The 22,280-nt window shown below is 54.9% G+C and overlaps 1 protein-coding gene across 4 annotated transcripts; it reads left to right on the top strand.

The window, feature by feature from the left end:
- The first annotated feature begins 14,031 nt into the window (after positions 1–14,031).
- PTGIR (prostaglandin I2 receptor) lies at positions 14,032–22,280 on the top strand. Of its 4 annotated transcripts, none has more exons than XM_037155123.2 (4): positions 14,032–14,832; positions 15,060–17,044; positions 17,772–18,565; positions 19,560–22,280. In XM_037155123.2, exons 3-4 carry the CDS (start codon positions 17,825–17,827, stop codon positions 19,935–19,937), a joined length of 1,119 nt encoding a protein of 372 aa, XP_037011018.2. In that variant the 5' UTR covers positions 14,032–14,832; positions 15,060–17,044; positions 17,772–17,824; the 3' UTR covers positions 19,938–22,280. The 4 variants fall into 4 exon arrangements, with proteins under 4 accessions (XP_037011018.2, XP_053524738.1, XP_037011019.2 ...); XM_053668763.1 differs by having other exon boundaries at positions 14,032–14,180; positions 14,755–17,044; XM_037155124.2 differs by lacking the exons at positions 14,032–14,832; positions 15,060–17,044 and adding an exon at positions 17,386–17,428.

Here is a 22,280-nt window from a genome sequence, read left to right on the forward strand (position 1 = left end):
GCCCTCCCTACAGCTTACCCTCCCTTGCCGAAATATGAATCCAATAAACGTGGTGACTGGTGGCACCTGTTCTTTGGGGGACAACTGAGGCATGCGTGGAGCTTGGGGCCACCCGCGTCCCTTCGCACATCTTCTGTGTGTGGAGTATGGGGGTGGGGTGAGACTATGCGGGGTGTGTGGATACCGAGGGTGGGTGGGAAGAAATGATCCTTTCAGCACTGCATGATCCTGAATTTAATTAATCGTCCCGACAGTCCCAGAGGCAGCTGGCTGCTTGTAGAATAGCTTTTTTACAGGTGAGAAAATGGAGCCGAGGGAGGTTCTTTACTCAAAGTCACACAGAGAGGAGGTGATGGAGTGAAGACTGTGGAGTCCTGTGTCCCCTGAACACCTCGCTGGCCTCTGCCCTCTCCTGCTTCTTGTGTCTGTCCCCCCTCTCACATCCTGAATAATTTCACCCCTTTTTTCACATTTGGCCCCCCCCCCCGCCACAGGCCTCTCTGTCCTTAAGCACTGAATTCTGTGTATTCATTCATTTATTCATTCATTCCTCCAAATGCTCTCTGAGTTCTTGCTCTGTGACTGGCCCTGTGCTGGGTGAAGCTGGGGACGTAGCCTAGCACCGCCCTCCTGGGGCTCAGAATCCAGTGGGAGAGACAGACCTGTCCCCCAAAGGTGACAACCCCAAAATGGGAAGAGCTCATAGGGAGCATGGACACCAGACTCAGTTTGGGGGTCAGGGAGGGCTCCCTGGAGGAGGAGATATCTGAGCTGGAACATGATGGTAATAAACCTTGGGACCCACACTCTGGCTGGTGTGACTCAATGGACTGAGTGCAGGCCTGAGAACCAAAGAGTTGCAGGTTGGATTCCCAGTCAGGGCACAGGCCTGAGCAGCAAGCCGGGTCGCCAGTAGGGGGCGCAGGAGAGGCATCCACACTTGGAAGTTTCTCTCCCTCTCTTTCTCTCTCCCTTCCCCTCTCTAAAAACAAATACAGAAAATCTTTAAAAAACAAACCCAACTTGGGAGCCAGAGAAGAGAGAAGCATGGCTAGAGGGAGAGGAGACAAATTAAATTGTACATTCCTGCCTTCCACAATTTCTTTGTCTGGGGACACAGGGGGACTGTAACTGCTCTGGTTTCTGCCCTGCGTGTCCCATGTCACACATGGATGGCCTGCAGGACATATAGAGCCTGCAGGTATATTTTTGGCTCTCTATTTTGGCCTATGGAATGCTCTTGTCAAATTGATAGAGTACTTTACATAAAAGTTCCTATTTCCAGCTCCTTCGGAACTGGAAGGTCTGGTGACCTCAGACCTACATGAACCCCCCCCCCCAGGGTGACCACAGGCTATGACATGGGACATGGGCTTTCCAGCTCGCTGAAGTCCCCACCCTGCCCTGTTATCTCTCAGGTGAGGAGGTGGAGGCCTGGTTGTTGTTCAAGGAGCCTGTGCCAGGGGCTTCTGACGGTTGACATGTCTGTTGAAAAATGAGGAAGTGCAGACGAGCTGAGGGTTTAGTTACTTATTTTACCTGGTTGGCCCAAGAGCCATGGAATTCAAGACCCCCTCCCCACTCCTTCACCCCCGCCTCCTCTTCTCTAGGGTTCAGCACCCCGACTCCTCAGAGTGAGGCTGGGTCTGGGTGGAGGCAGACAGCTCACCGCGCCTCCGCCCCCCAGAGCCTGCGGAGCGTGTGTCTGGCAAGTGGTCCATTAGTCACATTGGATTAGGGTCCCCTGGGCCCCAACTCTGAGCTTCCTGTTGAATTGAGGCAGGAGAGGCTGTAATTACATCTCCCTCCTGCCTCCAGCCTCTGGGCTGCTTGCATCACGGCTGCAGGAACCCCCGGGGGGATGAAAAGATAAAGTCAGAGCCGTTTGCTACCGTGATGCCATTTGCAGAGCAGGCCTGTGACCTTGTTAAACATGACTGCCGTTTGGCTCTTCTGAGCTTCTGTTCCCAGGACTGGAAATTACTGGAAAGCAAGAACGGAACATGACTAAGTGCCCCCTACAGCCACGGACAGAAGATAACATTGGAACAAACAGCAGCCTCACACCCCCGGCAGCCCAGGGGCTACACAACAGCACCCTACCCTTTTTAAACCCAATTACAACCCAATAATAGCTCAAAGCCCCCACCCCTCAGGGCTGGGGCATCTCTGCACACCAAGCCCTTCTCCTTTCTTGGATAGTGAATAAAAACTTTACTCTGTGCACCTTCTTCTCTTTGTGAATTCTTTCACAGCCTGCGTCCGCGAGCACCCTAACATTTTGGTGGCCCTTCCAGGGACATTCTCTATTTCTCCCTCTCCTCCGGCCTCCTGACTTGCGATTAGGGGAGCAGTTGGGGGGGGGGGAGCTCGACCCCTAACCCTGTCTCTGTGAGTTTTGGAGGGAGGATTCAAATGCTTCTCTGTCTCTCTGAACTCTGGGGACAGCGCGGCCCCGCCCCCACCCCAGCCCCACGCGCCCCCCAGCCCCAGCCAGCGATCAGTAAGTCTCTCTGAATCTCGAGACAGAAACATCCAATAGAAACTGGTAGTTTATACCCACCACGTCTCATTGTGGCAAAGCCCAGTGCTGGGTCTATCCCTTTTGCAGGGTTTCTCCTGGGAAGGACGCCCCCCCCCACCCGCCCATGCACCCCCCTGCAGGTTCGCGCTGTTCTCTGGGGCCCAGGGAGCCTGGCTCTGAGGCAGATCCTCGCGTTCCCTCTGCCCTCAGGCCCGAGGACGCTCAGCTCGTGCCGCAGACCTCTAAGTCATTTTAGGTTGGGGACGCCCTTCTCAAACCTTCCCCGCCCCTCGTTCGTTCTCGTCCCTGAGAGCTCCTTCCCTTTTAAAATGGGCAACTCTCAATCTGCCCCGCCCAAGGACTCCCCACTGGGATGGAACTTCAAAGCTCTGGGACTTACCGACCTCAAGTCCAAGTGCTGGATTCTTTCTTGCATCACGGCCTGGCCTCGATACAAACTGGGCGACCGGAACTCTGGCCCATGAACGGATCTCTTCACTAAAATACTATCCTCCAACTTGACCTTCGCTGTCGCCATCTTGATCGCCTCTTCAGGTTTAGTCTTTGAGAGGAGACAAGATTTTTAACCCTCAGCAAGGGATTCCGGGCCTCTTTCTCCTAACTACGCCTCTTCGTTCAAATTTGCCTCACACTAGCACCCCCGTCCCCTCCCCCACTCGTGTCTGTGTTGCTGCAGAGTAATTGCTGCAGTTTCAGCTGGGCAGCTCTCTAACCCTGGAGGGCCACGCTCTTTTCACCCCCATTACCCAGCAGGGGGTGACGACGGTCCTGACCTGCCTAACCCGAGTCCTGCATTCGACTCGGAATTAGGCTTGGCCCCACTGTGCCCAAGTTGAGTACAAATAAGGGTACAAAAAGGGAGGAAAATCTCACCCCTCACTACCCCCACCCCCAGACTGTAAAACTCTGTAGTCTCCTCCTGGAGACCTGGGAGCTGCCAAATCCTGGGAACAATTGGGCCTGCCCCTCAATGCAGAGGAAAAAAGTGACATTTTCAACTGGAACTGCCTTTCTGCCCCTTCGCCCCCTATATTTTTGAAATGTAAATACTTGATGTTCTTTAAGAATGCTTGTCTAGGCCATCTTTTAAAATACAAATTTTGGGCCCTGGCTAGTGTGGCTCAGTGGATTGAGTGCTGGCCTGCGAACCAATGGTTCAATTCCCAGTCAGGGCACATGCCTGGGCTGCAGGCAGGGTCCCCAGTAGGGGGCGCGCGAGAGGCAACCACACATTGATGTTTCTCACCCTCTCTCCTTCCCCTCCCCTCTCTCTAAAAATAAATAAATAAAATATTTAAACAATATAAACACATAGATTTATATGTTTATGTCATTTCATAGTAATTCTTTTTTTTAAAATATTTTATTTATTTATCTTTAGCGGGGAAGGGAAGGAGAGAGGGAGAGAAACATCAATGTGTGGTTGCCTCCCATGAGTCCCCTGCTGGGAACTGGCCTGCAACCCAGGCATGTGCTCTGATTGGAAATCGAACTGCAATCGTGTGGTTCGCAGGCCCGTGCTCAATCCACTGAGCTACACCAGCCAGGGCCATAGTAATTCTTTATCAAGAAATTATCTCGCCCTGGATGGTGTGGCTCAGTGGACTGAGTGCAGGCCTGCGAACCACACAGTCATGGTTCACAGCAGGGGAACTCATGAGAGGCAACCACACATTGATATTTCTCTCCTTCTCTTTCTCTCTAAAGATAAATAAATAAAATCTAAAAAAAAAAGAAAAGAAATTATCTTGAAATATATTTTACAGAGAAGTAAAGTTCTTTATCAATTGCATTTTAATTAAAACTATAACCCTGTCATTTTGAATTTGCACATAAACAATCACTTTAGCTCCAATGTATTTGCAAATGTATCTTCAGATAGGCTCATGAAAGAGACTCTGACTTAAATTACAGGCATCTGAAGTAGGTCATATCTTTAAAGCAAATGAAGAGTTACAGAAGACCCCTAAGGAACAACTGAATTCGTGGAAATACCGGCAAATAATCAAGACAAATAGAATTGGTTCTACGGGATTGAATGAACTAGAGATAATTGTTATGCTTATGACTTTGTTCAAAATATTGCTAGTTTTAAACCTTTTTGTCGTCCAGATATAAGAAAACACAATTTCTAAATTGCACCCTCATAAGCAATATTGAAACATGTCTTTTTCTCCCTACCTGATCCCCCAGAATTCGGCAATTCTCAGTGACTGTGAGTTTCATGGCGATCTGTTTGTTTGCATAAACCCAGTGAGAATCTGTTCTCTTTACAACGGCACCGGTTTCCAAGTGGGGTTTTATTAACCAAGTCTTTGTTGGGCCTGTCAGGATTAAAAGAGTCACGCCTGGGCTCTGGCCTCACCAGAAAGCTTTAAGGAATGGAGGCTGACTTTCACAGCCAGTGAGAGCCCCTTGAAGAAACGCCTGGTGCCTCGCTGGGTCACGTGGTTCCAGGCGGGTGTTCCAGGTGAGGAGTAAAGGCTGCTTCCCCAGAAGATGGCGAAGAAGGATCCTGAAGACATTTCTGGGACCTCGAGACCTCCAGGAAGCCACCCAAACCTACAGCTATTGCGGGCGAGGAGACCAAATGGAAACTGGAAAAGCTGGTGTTCGTGCTGCCTGTCACCTGCCAGACCCAATCAGCAGAGACTGGGACTGAATCTGCATGGGCGCGTCATTCAGATCCTGCGACCTGAGAAGACGGCGGGTTTGCACCCTAATGGACCGTCTTAAAGTCCATTTTAAACGGACCCTTTTTATAAGGAAAAGAAAAGTGTAGGTAAGGGGTTTGGAATTCAAGGGAAAATTAATTGGATTAAAAAAAAACTGCAGCATTTGCGCCCTGGGTCATCTCACCCCAGAGCACAACGGCTCGGATTCCCTCGTGATGGCCCGCAGTCCCTCCTGAGGCACAAACTTGGAACCGCTTCTGGTCTCCTGGAGTCTGCTCGGGCCACAGTTCAGTTCCTGCAACAATAGCTTTTACATGCATGGATTACTAAGCTTATTCGCTATGACTTAAATTAAAATTTTCCAACTTCTGAGTCCCCAGTCACTGCCCTGTTACTTTATTTTTATTTATTTTATTTATTTATTTTTTAAACAGTTTTTTTCTTTTATATTTTCTTTATTTATTTTTCGAGAGAGGGGAAGGGAAGGAGAAAGAGAGGGAGAGAAACATCAATGTGTGGTTGCCTCTCATGTGTCCCCTGCCGGGAACTGGCCTGCAACCCAGGCATGTGCCCTGACTGGGAACCGAACCGCGATACCCTGGTTCGCAGGCCCGCGCTCAATCCACTGAGCCAGGCCAGCCAGGGCCCGACTGTTACTTTAAACTACGTTGTGGCTGTGAGGTCAGTTTCACAGGGATGGAACAACTCATTTTGCTGTTGAGCATCTATCTTACCATGAGACCGGGTAGCAGGAGGCTTAGGAATACATTTAATTGCAGATCTACATGAGGGGCACATTGCATGCAACAGCAAGCTAGGATACTGAAAACAAAATGAAAAAAATAAAAGCAACAGATGCCTCTCTAAGACCAGTAACACTGGGCAGTCAGGAGATTAGTTTAGACAAATCGATACCAGAGAATCCCTTTCTCTGTTTTAGGTTGGTTACTGCTTCACTTACCTGCTTTCCTTTGTGCGCTATGAGCTGAGATCTCAGCCAGGTTGAAACAGCCGAGTCCTTCACATTCTTCACATCCATGGTTATGCCTTAAAAGAAGGTAATACAGCTGCATGATATTCCAGGACTGCTTCTCTCTCTGACTTGTCCGAGTTCTTGACGGATGGCGCCGATGGCTTGCGAGGTGGCATTCGAAACTTTTGCCATGGCCCAGGCTAATCTGCTTATTTCTACATTCAGGTAGGTTACCCTGGCTGGCATTACAAGTATTGGTGAAAGACATATTCTGCAGGGCTAAAAGGTGTAAGTCACTGTTACAACCAGGTGCAAGGGAGAGGTCCCGTCAAACCCGTGTCTGGTGGGGCTTCTGAGGCATAAACACGGTCAGCCTTCCCAGACAGCTGAGAGCACAAAACGGTTTTTAGTACAACTGACGAAAGTGCACACTCGTTAGCTGGGGTATATTAGCGACCTTCACGGAAAACATTTCCCGTCCTTAAGAGTTACCCCTGGTCCCCAAGTGTAAATATCAGAGTAGGTCATTTTCTCACTGATATGCTCAAACACAATCTCGTTTCAAAGGCTTTCCAAGGGCGTGCAGACACCCACCAGACATGACGTGAAAGCTTGTTCAACATAAGTTCCTCCTGCAAGACCAAAGAAACGTTTAGAGCATTTTTTGCTAAGTATACCCAAATATTTCCATCTCGTTTGAAAGGGATAAATTGTTCATAACATGGAGTCAAACAAAAAGCGATGAAAAGAATGTAAGTCAGTGTTTTCGAAAGACGACTTTCAGGTCTTGAGGTTCAGCGGTCCATTGTTCCTCCGGCGCTTTATGTTTTATTATTTCAAATTTTATTTTTAATTGATTGATTTTAGAGAGAGAGGAAGGGAGGGAGGGAGGGAAAGACACATTGATTTATTGTTCCACTTGCTTATGCATTCATTGGTTGATTTTTTGAAAATAGTTTATTTAGCCCTGGCTGGTGTAGCTCAGTGGATTGAGCACGGGCCTGCAAACCCAAGGATTGTGGTTCAAGTCCCAGTCACGGCACATGCCTAGGTTGCAGGCCAGTTCCCAGTAGGGGACGCACGAGAGGCAACCACACACTGATATTTCTCTCCCTCTCTCCTTCCCTTCCCCTCTAAAGATAAATAAATAAAAAATTTTAAAAATAAAAACAAATAGTTTATTCACTTTTAGAGAGAGAGAGGGAGAGAAACATCAATGGACTGCCTTCTGTCCAGAGTGACAGAGTGTGGTTGACTCTAGTGCGTCCCCCACTGAGGACCCGGCCCGCAACCCAGGCATGTACTCCAACTGGGAATCGAACTGGTGACCCTTTGGTTCGCAGGCCAGCATGCAATCCACTGAGCTACACCAACCAGAGCTGGTGCTTTCTGTACTTGGGCATGATGAATCTGAGGTTTTCTTCCTGTCAGCTTCACGACGGTGGGGGTGGTGAGGAGTACCTCCCAAGGCCCAGTCTTCTTCTCTCCAAGTCGGCTTTCTGGAGGTCTCGTCTCCCAGATCTTGAGCTGCACCTTGTCTTCAAAGAAATGCAGCCAACCTGTCAGGGAGAGGTTCCCTAATACAAGCAAGGCCATTAATTACAGCTAAGGTCTGACTTAACTGTTGTACATATTTCTTTATCTTTATTTCTTTTTTTAAAAATCTTTTATTTATTTATTTTTAGAGAGAGGGGAAGGGAAGAAGAGTGGGAGAGAAACATCGATATGTGGTTGCCTCTCATGCGCCCCCTACTGGGGACCGGGCCCGCAACTCAGGCATGTGCCCTGACTGGGAATCAAAAGGCGACCCTTTGCTTCACAGGCCTGTGCTCAATCCACTGAGCTACACCAGCCAGGGCTTTACCTTTATTTCTTCATCCGTGTACATACCTCCCGCCTCAGTCACAGCCTGAAACAGTTGCCCCCACACAATTTTATAGGGGCTCATCTGAATCCCACTTCGAGGAACCACCCTTATCCCAAGCAGGGCAATAGGCAAAGCTTGATCCCGATGGAGATGAGTTTCTTAACACGGCTTGGCTACGTTTTTCTTCAAGGTGTGACTCATCTTCTCCCCTTCCCAGAGAAGCCTGAGGTCTCCATGCCCTATGGAGTCTCCACTTGACTCCGAAAATTGAAAAACCTCCTGTGTCATTTCTGAAACAAAAGCAGGTCCGTTATCGCTCTGGATGCTGCCAGGGAGGCCAAAGTGAGGAATTATTTTCTTCAGTACAGCTTTCACTGCCTCTGAGGATTTCTCCATTCTAGTAGGATAGGCTTCTACCCATCCTGAAAAAGGTGTCAACGAAGGCTAACAAATATTTCCACTCTCAGACCCTTGGCATCTGAGTCAAGTCCATTTGCCTCTTCTCAAGTGGACACTGCTCTTGGTATTGCTTTCTTTCTCTCCTTTGGTGGGGATCTGTCATGGGGTCGTTCTTCCCGCACACAGCACATCTAGCAATGACTTTTCTTACGGCTCTAGAAATTCCAGGACCTGTGAGCCACGGTTTGACATAGGTGGTTAATGAGTCTCTTCCACAGTGTGTGGCCTCAGGCAAATGTTTCATGACTGGCTCTACTAAATGTTCAGAAAAACAGTACCGCTCCTTTCTTACTCTTTCTCCATCCACTATCAGCTCCTTCTTTATCAAAAGTCCAGCTCTCAACTTTCCCTTAGTCTGTAGTCAAATATTTAGGATCAGTCCTGGCTGGTGTAGCTCAGTGGATTGAGCAGGGGCCTGTGAAACAAACAACCGCAGTTCGATTCCCAGTCAGGGCACAGGCCTGGGCTGCAGGCCAGTTCCCAGCAGGGGACACACGAGAGGCAACCACACATTGGTGTTTCTCTCCCTCTCTCCTTCCCTTCCCCTCTAAAGATAAATACATAAAATCTTAAGAAGAATATTCATGGTCAAATTGTCACAAGTCCAGAACAGGTATCGAGGGCATTATAAACATTCCTTTAGCAGCCTCTTTTGCTGCCCATTCAGCCCGATGGCTTCCTCTAGCCACTTTAGTGTCCTCTCTCTGATGCCCCAGGCAGTGCATAACTGCCACCTGCAATGGCACCTGAACAGCCTCTAATAATTTCAAAATTTCTGTTGCATGCTTAATCTCCTTTTTACTGGAGGTTAATAGTCCTCTATCCCTCCAGACTGAACCATGTGCATGCAAAATCAAGACAGCGTACTTTGAATCTGTGTACACATCCGGTCCCTTTTCCTGCTACAATTCCAGTGCCCTCGTCAGTACGATCAGTTCAGCTTTCTCAGCAGAGGCTCCCGGCACCAAGGCCTTGCCCTCCACTATCTCTTCAAGAGTCGCAACTGCATATCCAGCCTTTCTGCTTCCTTTGCCCATAGAACTGCTTCCATCTGTATCGAGAGTCCAGTCTGCTTCTTCTAGAGGATGGTCCCGTACATCAGTTCTGCTAGAATACACTTCATCAGTTATCCCAGCACAGTCATGGATTAGCACAGCCGAGTCAGACTCTGGGAGAAGAGAGGCAGGGTTTAACTCACTTACAGTTTTGAGGGAGCTATTGGGATCGTTGGGAAGAATGGCTGGGTACCTGCCTATTCTTCCGGCAGCGAGCCACACATCTCTCTTCTGCTCCGGCAGGCTCATCACCGCTGGGGTGCTTACACAGGTTATAGATTGTTCCAAGGCAAACCTTCCAGCTTCCTGTAGCAGCTTGCAGGTGGCTGCCGCAGCTCTCCAGCAGGCTGGCCACCCCCTGGCCAGTGTGATCTAGTTTCCTCGACAAGTATGTGACGGGCGGCAAATGTCACTAAGCATTTGGGTGAGGACACCTGGGGCAACGCCCTGCCTTTCGTGAACTTGTAACTGAGAGGCCTGCCGTAGGTTTGGAAGCCGCGAGGCCAGTGCAGAAGCCAGGTGCGCCTTCAGGGACTTGAGAGTCTGGGTGCACTCCTTCGTGAATTCTAAAGGGATGCACTCTGGTCCTTTCGGAGTTTTTCCGGTTTAACCGATCTGGTGTGGAAACGGAGAGCAGGCCCATAATCTCCTGCGGGCTGGCCTTCTGGCCCTATTCCCACTGTAACTTTTCCCAAACGGTATTGCCCAGGCCTGGTAGGGGCTGGTCCTCCACCAAGTTTGGTTCCCTGATGGGTTCCAGATGGTGAGGCCAGTTCAGACTCACTTTTCCCAGTTCCCTCAGCTGAGTAAGGAGGAAGACCTCCCCTCCCCAGGGCTGGAGGGGCCGTGGGAACCCTGACCATGCTCGCAGCAGCCATGATATTCAGACCTTCCTGGGCTCTCTCCTCTGAGCTTCTGTGTCTTTTGCGGGCAAATTCCCTTTTTTTCTGGACCATTCATCTCTTTCCTTTTTTTAAATTAAGATTTTATTTATTTATCTTTAGAGGGAAAGAGAAAGAGAGAGGGAGAGAATATCAATGTATGGTTGCCTCTTGTGGGTCGCCTGCGGGGAACTGGCCCACAACCCAGGCATGTGCCCTGACTGGGAATCAAACCACGATCCTCTGGTTCATGGGCCCGCGTTCAATCCACTGAGCTACAACAGCCGGGGCTCATCTCCTTCCTTTTAATTCTGCATCCTGATGATGTAAACTCATGAGGGTTTCTGGATAATGCATTTTGTCCTGCTTCCCCAATCTCTGACAGACAGCTCTAGTTATAGAATAATACAGTGATTTAAAGACCCATTCAGCGGCCATAGCCCTCCTGAGTCTAGATCAGACGATACATAAGCCGAACAGTATTACAGTACAAACCACTTTCTTTTTAGTCAAAGGTCTATCAGCATAGGTCAACCTATCAGCCAAAACTTACCCCAAAGGGCTGTTTCCCAAACCAGAAGATGGCTTTTTACCAGACAGAGCCCTGTAAGCCAGACGGGACCTTCAATCCGGACTTCCTAAGCGTGACCCAGGATTTAAACCTGAACCGGAAAGTGCGATGATTCAATCAGATGTGAAAAATGGCAGGAAGTGCTGAGAATTGGAGGAGGAGAGTCCCCAAGTGAAGTCACTTGGCATCGGCTAGGCAGCTTCAAATCCGCACCCCGGGGCCCCCCAGTCCAGGCAGCCCATGGGACTCCTTGCCAAACACCCAGACTGACTGGAGAGTCCCCATATCTGTCCCAGAATGGAGTCACCAGAATATGAAGCCAGAAAAGCCGGTGTTCATGCTGCCTGTCACCTACCAGACCCAATAAGCAGAGACAGGGATGGAATCTTTACGGGCGCTTTATTCAGATCCGGTGATCGGAGAAGATGGTGGGTTTGTACCCTAACAGACTGTCTTAAATTCTATTTTAAAATGGCCCTTATTATAAGGAAGACAAAATGCAGGCACCGAGTTTGGAATTCAGGGGAAAATTAATGAGATTAAAAAAAACTGCAGCAATCTCGCCCTGAGTGGTGGTCATCTCACCCCAAAGCACAAAGGCTCAGATTCCATCGTGATGGCTTGCAGGCCTCCTGAGGCACAAAGTTGGAACCGCTTCTGGTCTCCTGGAGTCAGGGCGGGCCACACCTGCAGTTCCTGGAAAAAGAACTTTTTCTAAAAGATTCCACTTACTTATTTTTAGAGAAAGGGGAAGGGCGGGAGAGGGAGAGAAACATCAATGTGTTGTTGCCTCTCACACACTCCCTAATAGGGACCTGGTTTGCAAGCCGGGTGTGTGTCCTGACTGGGAATCGAACTGGTGACCCTTTGGTTTGCAGGCCAGTGCTCAATCCACTGAGCTACACCAGCAGGGGCCCTGGAACCATAGCTTTTACATGCATTGATTACTAAGCTTATTAGCTGTTACTTAAACTAAAATTCTCCAGCTTTCAAGTCCTCCATCAATATGGCAATGATGTGGCTTGATTTCTGTGTCCTGAGGGCTGAGGAAAGTTCCAACTGAAGGTCCCTGTGAAATCGCAGCACAGCAGATTTGAAAGGAAAATTTGTGATCAATCACTGTTCTTGTTGTGTACATGCAAGTAATCAGGCCACATGGAAACTGGACTTATCTTCAGTCTCTTTGATAAAATGCGGATGATTTTAGGGAGAGAAATTGTGTTTCAATGGAAATCACAATGTCCAACTGTCACCCATGAACTGATGGAATCCTAGTTTTTTCTATTTAAAAATTTTTTTTATGATTTTATTTATGTATTTTTAGAGAGAAGGGAAGGGAGGGAGAAAGAGAGGGAGGGAAACATCAACGTGTGGTTGCCTCTCATGTGGCCCCCACTGGGGACCTGGCCTGCAACCCAGGCATGTGCTCTGACTGGGAATCGAACCAGAGACTATTTGGTTCGAAGACCGTGCTCAATCCACTGAGCTACACTAGCCAGGGCGAATCCTAGTTTTTTGATGACCCACACCTGGATTCACAGGCGGGGACAGTTCTACGTCCCTAGACTGCCTGAAGTAGTTACAGAAGAGGAGACCTTCATCACTGCTCTCCCCAAAACAAAACTGGGCCAGGTCATTAAGAATAAATGCATTGTGCCCTGGCTGGTGTAGCTCAATGGATTGAATGTGGGCCTGCGAACCAGAGAATCACGGTTTGATTCCCAGTCAGGGCACATGCCTGGGTTGCAGGCCAGTTCCCAGCAGGGGATGCATGAGAGGCAACCTCACATTGATATTTCTCTCCCTCTCTCCTTCCCTTCCCCTCTAAAGATAAATAAATAAAATCTTTTTTTAAAAAAGGAATAAGTGCATTGTAAAACCAGATGGGGGGGTGGGGAGAACGGAAGGACAAACCAGCCCCATTTGCTCACGCTGGCTGAGCAGGCCTGTGGCCTTGTTAAATGTGACTGTCATTTTACTCTTCTGAGCTTGTCCCCAAGGACTGGAAATGACTGGAAAGCAAGAATAGAACGTGACTAACCGCTCCCTACAGCCGCGGGCAGGAGATAACATTGGAACGAACTGCACCCCCAACAGCCCCGGGGCCACACTGCGGCATCCCCACCCTTTTCAAATCCAACAGCAACCCAGTAAAAGCTCCACATCCCACCCCTCAGGGCTGGTGCATCTCTGCACACCAAGCCCCTCTCCTTTCTTGGAGAGTGAATAAAAACTTTACTCTCTGCACTCTCTTCTCTGTGAATTCTTTCACAGCTCGGGTCAATGGCCACCCTAACAGGGGAGATGAGACAAGAGAGCCATCAGTGCTCTGGGGTTGGGGGGGCACAAGTTGCCAGAGGCTCCCGGAATGTCTCAGGTCTGGCATCCTTGCGTCTTAGCACCGGAAATGCAAAGGAATCTAGAATCTCAGGGCTCGGGAGGGCTGGCATCTGGGGTCCTTCCATCGGGTGGGGTCAGGATTCTGGGGTCCTGCCCCCTTGCCTTCAGGAGAGTGAAGATTTCTTGCACCTGGGCTGTTGGGGTTTGACCTTCTCAGCCCTGGGATCTTGGGGCTTCCTCCTTCGAAGTCACGGTCTTGGGACCAGGGAGCTGAGGGGAAGCATGCAGGGCTGGCTGACCTGGGGTGGGAAAGGGGGGACAAGTCTGCCCAGAGCAAGAAGGGGTGGGAGGAGGGGGGGTGGGCGAACCCCGGCCCGGACGCTGCACAGGACGGAGGCCAGAGAGACCGGGTGGCTTCCCGGTGACCAGCCACCCTGCAGACCCAGATAATCTCATTAGCTGGGAAGGACACCTCAGCACCATCTCTGGTCTCCGGCTGCTCTTTCCTGCCACCCCCAGCTGTGAGGTCAGCCCTGGGGTCAGTGCCTGGCCACGGGGCAGGGAGGCGAAGGCTTGGGGAAGTACTTGTTCTCAGAAGTACCTCCCACTTCACTCCCAGGCCTGAGGGCTGCTGGCAGCTGCTCGCAGGCTGCCGAGCTTCCCACACTGCGTGGCGCCACCCACCCCTCGTGCTCCGAGGCCACCGCTGACCCGGAGTCCTGTTTCAATGCCTCGGCTCACTCCATTCTCTGATAGCTCCCGAAAGGACTGTGCATTTGGTCGACTGACCGACACGGCGAACAGGCGCAGAGAGGTGACATCACCTGGCCATTTGGGGCTTGAGGTTGGAGCGGGACCGGTGGATGGTCTCTGGAGGGGCTGGAGGACAGAGGGAGGGTATCCCAGGTGAGGGCCGCAGGCCAGGCCAAGTAGGGCAGGGCCACAGGGCAGAAGCTGCCGGAAGCTGCAGGGCCCAGAAGCAGAGATACGCAAGGACCCATTTGGGGTGGAAAAGGAAGTGGGGGCTGAGAAAAAGCCCTCTGGGCGTAGGTCAGGGGACCCGCCACGGAGGGACAGGTCAGGATGGACGCACAGCAGCCTGTCACCGAAGTGGGAAGGAACAGGCGGGCGGACGGAGCGTGAACACCAGGGAGCCGGGAGCGGCAGCACACCCAGATGCTGGCCAGGGCGGCCGCAGGAGGCTCTGGCCAGCAGGCGTGGGAGAGGCCCCGCTGCGGCCCCATTTCCGGGCCTGCCTGGCTCTTGCCCCCACAAAGACACCCAGGCAGATGCGAGTCCCAGCTGGGCGTGGAGTGACTCAGCCGAGGGCCTGCCGGCCCGGGCTCCAGGCTGCAGCTCCAACCTCCCTCGCCCATCACTTGCCACAGGCCATGGGGGAGCCCGGCCCCTCAGACGGTGCCCTCTGAGCCTCTCTGCACCCCCGACCGCTGGCACACAGAGAGCAGGTGAGGGTTTGTGGGATGCATCTCAACACAGCAGCTGTCAGAGGCAGGGAGGGTGAAGCCCGTGTCCAATCTCCGCACGACGCCCAACGAGGGCGGGCAGGCATTGGGTGAAGACACCGAGGCTCAGCCCGGGGAAGGCATTTTCCAGCGTGGGCACTCAGACTGGCCAGGGGCGGGCGCGAGTTTCCAAACCCGCTCCTTTCCCCCCCACACCTGTACCAACGCAGCCTGTACGAACATACGCGCACCCGCCCCAGAGGGACACCCGCGCCAGGGAAGACACAGACACACAAGGAGATGCACAGAGAGGCCTCTACAGAAAATAATGCCCGCCCACGCATGCCACTCACCTCACGTGTCCACAGGCCCCAGCATGCCCCCTGGGCACCCATCTCCCTCCCCTCCCCACCTGCCGTGTGTCCATTTCCAGCCGTCCTTGCTGTCCTCCTCCTGCCCGCTGCCCCACTGCCCTGGACCCCTGTGAGGAGGACCCTGCTCTTCGCAGTGGGTGGAGGGTGGGGACAGATGCTGACTCACCTACCCGGAGCAGTTCCTCCCCACCCTCTGCTACGGAAACCAGCCCCCCCTTAACCTCCAACTTGGCTGGCAGGGTGACCTCCCACTCCAAGGCACCTGGGTGAAAGAGCAACCCTTTGTGGGCCTGGCCGGGGCCACAGCGGGACAGGAGGCCCCGGGGCCCCCGGAAGCTGCGTCTAACACTGGCACAGACCCCCGGGGACCCTTAATCTTCCCACTAGGAATGAGTTACAGCCACCGCCACCCAGACCTGCGCCCCGAGCACAGAACCGATGCCGGGGCTGCCAGGGCCCTCAGGAGGATGGGGAAACTGAGGCCTGGAGGAGGGCAGAGGCTTGTCTAAGGTGCCACCGGGCAAGAGGGCAGAGTAGACTTCCTGAGTCCCTGGTGGGGACAGGACGCCAGGGGGAGGAGGAGGCTCCGGGAAGCAGAGCACCCCCAACCCCGCCACCCCGCCAGTCCCCAGACGCAGAGGCAGGATGCTGGTCTGCCAGGCGTCATCCTTCATTAATATGATATAACTTCCCAAGGTCCCTCTGGTCTGTCTGGTGAGTGCAGGGCCTCTGCGGGGAGGGGCTGCGCGGCTGGGAGGGCTGAGGCCGGCACCCACGGGCACCCTGAGAGCAGCGCTGCGTGGTCACCCGCGGGGGCCTGGGTGCAGCTGGAGTCGGGGCATCCATCCTGCTGGGAGCTGGGGCTGCCAGCTGGGCATGGCGATAGGGAGCCGGGAGAGGGAGTTGTGGTTACGGGGGACATGGGGACAGAGAGGGGAAGTCCAAGGCGCGTGGAGTCGGGAGCCGGGCTCCTCGCCTTGGACACGGCACGTCCGCACAGGCTCTCTCCGCGTGACAGAGGGCTCTGGGATGGGCCGCCGGCCAAGGGCCGCCAGCAGGCCCGAGGAGCTGCTGTCGCCCCACTGTACAGATGAGGAAACTGAGGTGCACCGGCTCCCATCCTTGCCCGAGGCCATCGCAAAGCAAGGGGGTGGTCGAATTGGGACAGGAACTCCGGACATAAAGGCGAGAGAGCCTGAGTTTGCAGCGTCGACACCGAAACTGCCTCCCTGAAGGATAAGGGCTGCCCGAGAGGGTCTCCCAGGTCCTGTCCGGCCCTTGTGGGTGGGGAGGCAGTTGCATGGGCACCGTGGGCTCCGTGGGAACAGGGCCGGCGGCACCCACAGGCGCACCACGCTGGCCCGGGGTCCCAGCAGCAGGGGTGGGCCTGTGGAGGGGCGGGAGAAAGCAATGTGACCATGATGTTGGAGCCCTGGACGGCTGTCTGAGGCTAAAATATTGTTCCTGGAGGTCAAGGTCGCCAGAGCTTGGCCTGGGGCCTGGGAGAGCTGGGGTGAGAAGCGAGAGGGAAGGAGGCCCCCCTCCCCTTCCCAGGGCTCCGAGTTCAAGCCGAGCCTGCGGCCGGGGACAGCAGTCTTCCCTGCGGCACAGCCTGCTTGTGGCCCGGCCCTCTGGAAGGAGTGAATCCTGCCCAGGGAACAGAAATCTCAGTGGTGCTTGGAAAACACTGCATCAGGGAGGAATTTCCTGGTCATTTCTCAATCCCTGGGCAGTGTCCTAACCCTGGAGCCTGGAGCCCAGAATAGATCCCCGGGGCCACCCCCCAGCCAGCCTTCGGACTGGTCAGCTGCGCTCCTCAGGGTCCATCCTGCTCCCCACTGGTGAGCTCCAAACTCCTCGTGTGGTGACTCAGTGACCCCCACCGGGGCCACTGGCACATGCTGTGCAGGGAGAAGGGTGGACCTGCGTGCGGGGAGGTGGCAGGTGGCTCAGTGATGGGGACCATGAGGGAAGGGCGGAGGCAGGGCGGGAGACAGATGTGCTGGGCAGGGGGACGGAAGGAGCGTGCCAGGGAAGGCGGGAGGTAGCCAAGGGGGCCTCTGGAGAAAGCCGGGGGAGGGAAGGCGGGGCAGAGAGAGGAAATGAAAAAGCTGGGGCGAGCAGGCAAGATGAGGAGGGAGGGAGGGAGGAGGGAGGGAAGGGGGAGAAGCTGACACACAGAGAGACCGAGAGTCCAGACCCGAGAGAGCAGGGCAGGAGCGATGGTGAGAGGTGGCCGAGGTGCAGCGAGGAGGGGGCCGCGGCACAGCAGACGCGCAGGGAAGGGAGTATAGAGTCGTGGGGGGTGAGGGGGGAGGAGGGAGGCAGGGGAGGAGGGAGAGGGAGGGGACAGACAGAGACAGACGGGAACAACTAGGGAAGAGCAGAGGAAAAGAGGAAACAGAGAGAGAAGGAAAGAAGTAGGGGGGAGAGAGAGAGAAGCGTGGACAGGGAGCTGGACACACCGGGAGAGCCGCGAGTTGGCCCGGAGACACCGGCTGCGGTGAGGACCATGGGGGTGCGGCTGGCGGAGGGTTTCTGAGCCGCTGCACCGGCGCCTTCTCGCAGCTCCCTGGCACCCTCGGGGCCCCTCCCGTCCAGGCCGGCGGCCGGGGGCCGGGATGGCGGACTCGTGCAGGAACCTCACGTATGTGCGGGACTCGGTGGGCCCGGCCACCAGCACGCTGATGTTCGTGGCCGGCGTGGTGGGCAACGGGCTGGCCCTGGGCATCCTGGGGGCCCGGCGGCGGTCTCGCCCGTCCGCCTTCGCAGTGCTGGTCACCGGGCTGGCCGTCACCGACCTGCTGGGCACGTGTTTCCTGAGCCCCGTGGTGTTCGTGGCCTACGCCCGGAACAGCTCGCTGCTGGGCCTGGCCCGGGGCCACCCGGCGCTGTGCGACGCCTTCGCCTTCGCCATGACCTTCTTCGGCCTGGCCTCCACGCTCATCCTGTTCGCCATGGCCGTGGAGCGCTGCCTGGCGCTCACCCACCCCTACCTGTACGCCCAGCTGGACGGGCCGCGCTGCGCCCGCCTGGCGCTGCCCGCCGTCTACGCCTTCTGCGCCCTCTTCTGCTCCCTGCCCCTGCTGGGCCTGGGCCAGCACCAGCAGTACTGCCCGGGCAGCTGGTGCTTCATCCGCCTGCGCGCCGCCGAGCTGGGCGCACGCGCCTTCTCGCTGGCCTACGCCGGCCTCGTGGCCCTGCTGGTGGCCGCCATCGTCCTGTGCAACGGCTCCGTCACGCTCAGCCTGTGCCGCATGTACCGCCAGCAGAGGCACGGGGCCGGCGAGGACGAGGTGGACTACCTGATCCTGCTGGCCCTCATGACCGGCACCATGGCCGTGTGCTCGCTGCCTCTCACGGTGAGTCCCCTTCACCGCGCGGTGCACGTGCGGGGAGTGGGGGGAGGGGTGGCGGCGGGGGGAGGGGCAGCGCCCAGCTCTGTGCGAAGCTGTGTGTCCATTTCGCATGTACGGAGACGCAAAGAGGTCAGAGGCTTTGGCAACTGCCCAACAACCGCTAGCTGGCTAGAGAGGTGGCTGCTCATTGGCTTCTCCCTTGGACTCCTCCTGACCCCTGGAATACCCCCTCCCCTGTCCCCGACAGGGTCAAATGCGCGCCCAGTTGTCCTCTACCCCTTAATGGCATCAGGAGCCACCGTTCATCCGGCACTTGCTCCGTGGTTTACAAATCCTTTCTCAGATCCTCTTCGACATGACCTACACACCCATTCTGCATTTATCAAGAAACAGGACAAAGTTCCTTTCTTGTCACCCTACTTACAGAGGAGGGGCGATGTCACTCAGGCACGGTGGTGCCCAGTTGGGTCTGGACCTCAGGAGCCTTTGGTCCAGATTGTGAGGCCCCCCCCCCCCCGCCCCCAGACATCCAGGCTCGCCCCCCACCCCCAGCCCCGCCCTCAGTTTTCCCGCGGACCCTCCTGGCCCCTCCCCTTTCCTCCAGGAGCCCACTCAGCCCGTCCAGAACCGAAGCGGGGTGGACCCCGGGGCTGTGGCACCCACTCACCCCATCTGTACTCTGGGCCTCAGTTTCTCTCTGTCAAATCAAGGCTGGGTGCAATTTGAGAATCGTCAAAACTTTGGGGGGGCGGGTCATGGATGACTCAGGGAATGGAAGCTGTGGACAGACAGACACGCAGCCCCAGATGCCCCCACACAGCCCCTCCCAGGCCTCCGTTCTCCGGATGCACGTTCTTCGTTTTCATCTTATCTTATTTCCTTCCCCTTCTGCCCGGCCACCCCTCCCTATTCCTGCAGCCACCAAGTGGGTGAAGGGGAATGAGGGCAGGGTGGGTGGGGAGGTGGGCGCTCCTCGACACCCTGCCCCTGCCCTCAGATCCGCGGCTTCACCCAGGCCATCGCCCCAGACACCAGTGAGATGGGGGACCTGCTCGCCTTCCGCTTCAACGCCTTCAACCCCATCCTGGACCCCTGGGTCTTCATCCTCTTCCGCAAGGCCGTCTTCCAGCGCCTCAAACTCTGGCTCTGCTGCCTCTGCCCCAGGCCTGCCCACGGCCGCTCGCTGACACCCGTCGCCCAGCCTGCCTCACGGAGCAAGGACCCGAGGGCCCCCGCCACTCTCGGGGGGAAGGAGGGGAGCTGGGTGCCTTTGTCAGCCTGGGGCAAGGCGCAAGGGGCACGCCTGCCTCCTGCACAGCCTTCCGGCAGCACCGTGGGAGCTCCGTCCACAGTGGGGTCCACCGCAGCCTGCTGACATCTTAGGCTGTCCCACGACCTCCTGCCCTGTCTTCTGGACAGGAGTCAGACAATCGGGGACAAGGCTGATGGCTGCAGGTGGACAAGCAGAGTGAAGGATCCTGGAGCCCTGCCCTGCCAGAACCTTGAACCCCAGCCTTCAGGGGGCGATCAGCTGCTATTTCTTCCCCCACCGCAACCAGGGTGGCCACGCCAGGCTCCGGGAGGAAAGGGAGGGAGAGAGGGAACATTTATGCTGGAGTGCAAGAACAGTTCTCTCAAAATAACCGATGGCCTGGCTGGCCTGGCTCGGCCCTCGGCCCATCCATCTCACTGTCTAAATATTTGGGAGGTGGGAGAGTTCCCAGAGCTCCCGTGCACCCGGGTCTGGGAGGGCCAGTGCTCCCGCGTGGACCCCCGCCCCTCAGGGTGCCCCAGCCCCCAGGGGACGGGCCTGCCCTCTCCCCAGCCATTCCAAGAGCCGTCCCCTCTCTGCCCCATGGGAGCCAGGGACTCCCGGCATCCCCTTGCTTCTGAACGCCCTTCAACCCTGGGAGCTCTGGCCCCCCCAGGAGAGGCCCAAGGAAGGGGAGCCGCGGCCCACACTGCTGGGCGTGCACCCAGGAAACGGGGTGTGGCTTGGTGGTTATAAGACTTGCACTGTGGGTATGGGTGTCAGGGGTCAAATCCCAGGGACAGCCCAAGAACCCAGGCCTAAGTCCTGTGCCCGTCCCCAAATAAGCTGCCTCCAGACACAGCCTGACCTCACCACACCTGTCCTTGGACGCCCCCCCCCCCAAGATTTCATACATTCATCCAATCAACAAATAGTGGTCGCTGACTCCACCAGGTACTGGGGACACAGACCGGTCCCCGCCCCACCCTGGACTCTGCTGGGTGATTTTCAGCCTTCCCCTCCTCCTTCTCCTCGTTGCCAGCCCCTGCCCGCCCAGAGTGGAGGGGCTTGGGAAGGAGCCAGGCAGCTGGAAGGCGTGAAAGAAAGTGTGCCCAGGGCCTCGAGAGGGGTGATGGGAAAACGCCTCCCCACCCCGGGCCCCAGTTCCCCTTTCTCACTTGCTCCTGGATGAAACCAGTACATCCAAACCTGGGAATGGGCGGGGCGGGGCGGGGCGGGGGGGGGGGGGGGGGCGGTGAGAGTCTGCAACGGCAGCTACCATCAGCCAGTCCTCCTCCGTGTGAGATGCACCCTCTCACTTCAGCCTGCTAGCAGAGCTTTTCCACAGAGGCCTGAATCCAGGCCCAGAGAAGGCGGTGACCAGCCCTAGGACACACAGCGGAGCGGGGAGCTGCTCTCCAGAGTCCAGCTCACCTGTCGGGCCCGCGACGTCGCCTCTGTTCCCCGGTTTCCTTTTGTGCAGAAGAGCCATCCTAACCTAGTGCTTCGCTTCCAGGGGTTGTGCTGAGGGTGATGGGATCCCCCCTGAAAAGCAATGTGTCCCAGGGCCCCGAGGCAGGGCCTACGAGAAACCCTGCTGGTGTTGCTGCTGTGGTGGCGCTGCTACCCTCGTTCTCCACTGCCTGGGCGGATGCAGCGCGGCAAGAACGCGGTGCTTTGCTCCACTGCCGGGACTTTTTTGACTCCGTGTTTCCAGGCAGGTTTCAGAGGATCAAGGGGTGTCTGGGCGAGTCATGCACAGACCCAGAGCGTGGCGTACTGGGTTTGTCGTCTCCTTCTGGGGTGACGAGGCTGTTCTGGACAGTGACGGTTGCATAACACTGTGAGTGACTGAATGTCTCTGAAGTGTGTGCTTGAAGGTGTTTAAAACGTCAGCTTCTACGTGATGGGAGTTTTACCACAATAATGTAAAAAAAAAAAAACCCCATGTGATACAGCCCTGGCTGGTGTAGCTCAGTGGATTGAGCGCCGGTCTGTGAACCAAAGGATCACCGGTTTGATTCCCAGTCAGGGCACATGCCTGGGTTGTGGGACAGGTCTCCTGTTGGGGATGTGAGAGAGGCAGCTGATTGATGTATCTCTTGCACACTGATGTTTCTCTCCCTCTCTTTCTCCCTCTCTCTATAAAAGTAAATAAATAAGATCTTTAAAAAAAATAGTAAAAAACCTGGCTGGTGTAGCTCAGTGGATTGAGCACGGGCCTGTGAACCTAAGTGTCGTTGGTTCGATTCCCAGTCAGGGCACATGCCTGGGTTGCAGGCCCCAATTAGGGGCGTGCAAGGGGCAACCACACACTGATGTTTCTCTTCCTGTCTCCTTTCCTCCCCCTTTCTCCGAAAAATAAATAAATTCTTTAAAAAAGAAAAAAAACATGTAATACTGAAAAAAAAGTATTGAGAGCTTGTAGAAACAGCGCACTGTTCGGACTTAACAATAAAGATGACT

Source organism: Artibeus jamaicensis, unplaced genomic scaffold, assembly GCF_021234435.1.
Source record: "Artibeus jamaicensis isolate MK-2021 breed Jamaican fruit bat unplaced genomic scaffold, CSHL_Jam_final contig_1526, whole genome shotgun sequence".
NCBI classification, from domain to species: Eukaryota; Metazoa; Chordata; class Mammalia; order Chiroptera; family Phyllostomidae; genus Artibeus; species Artibeus jamaicensis.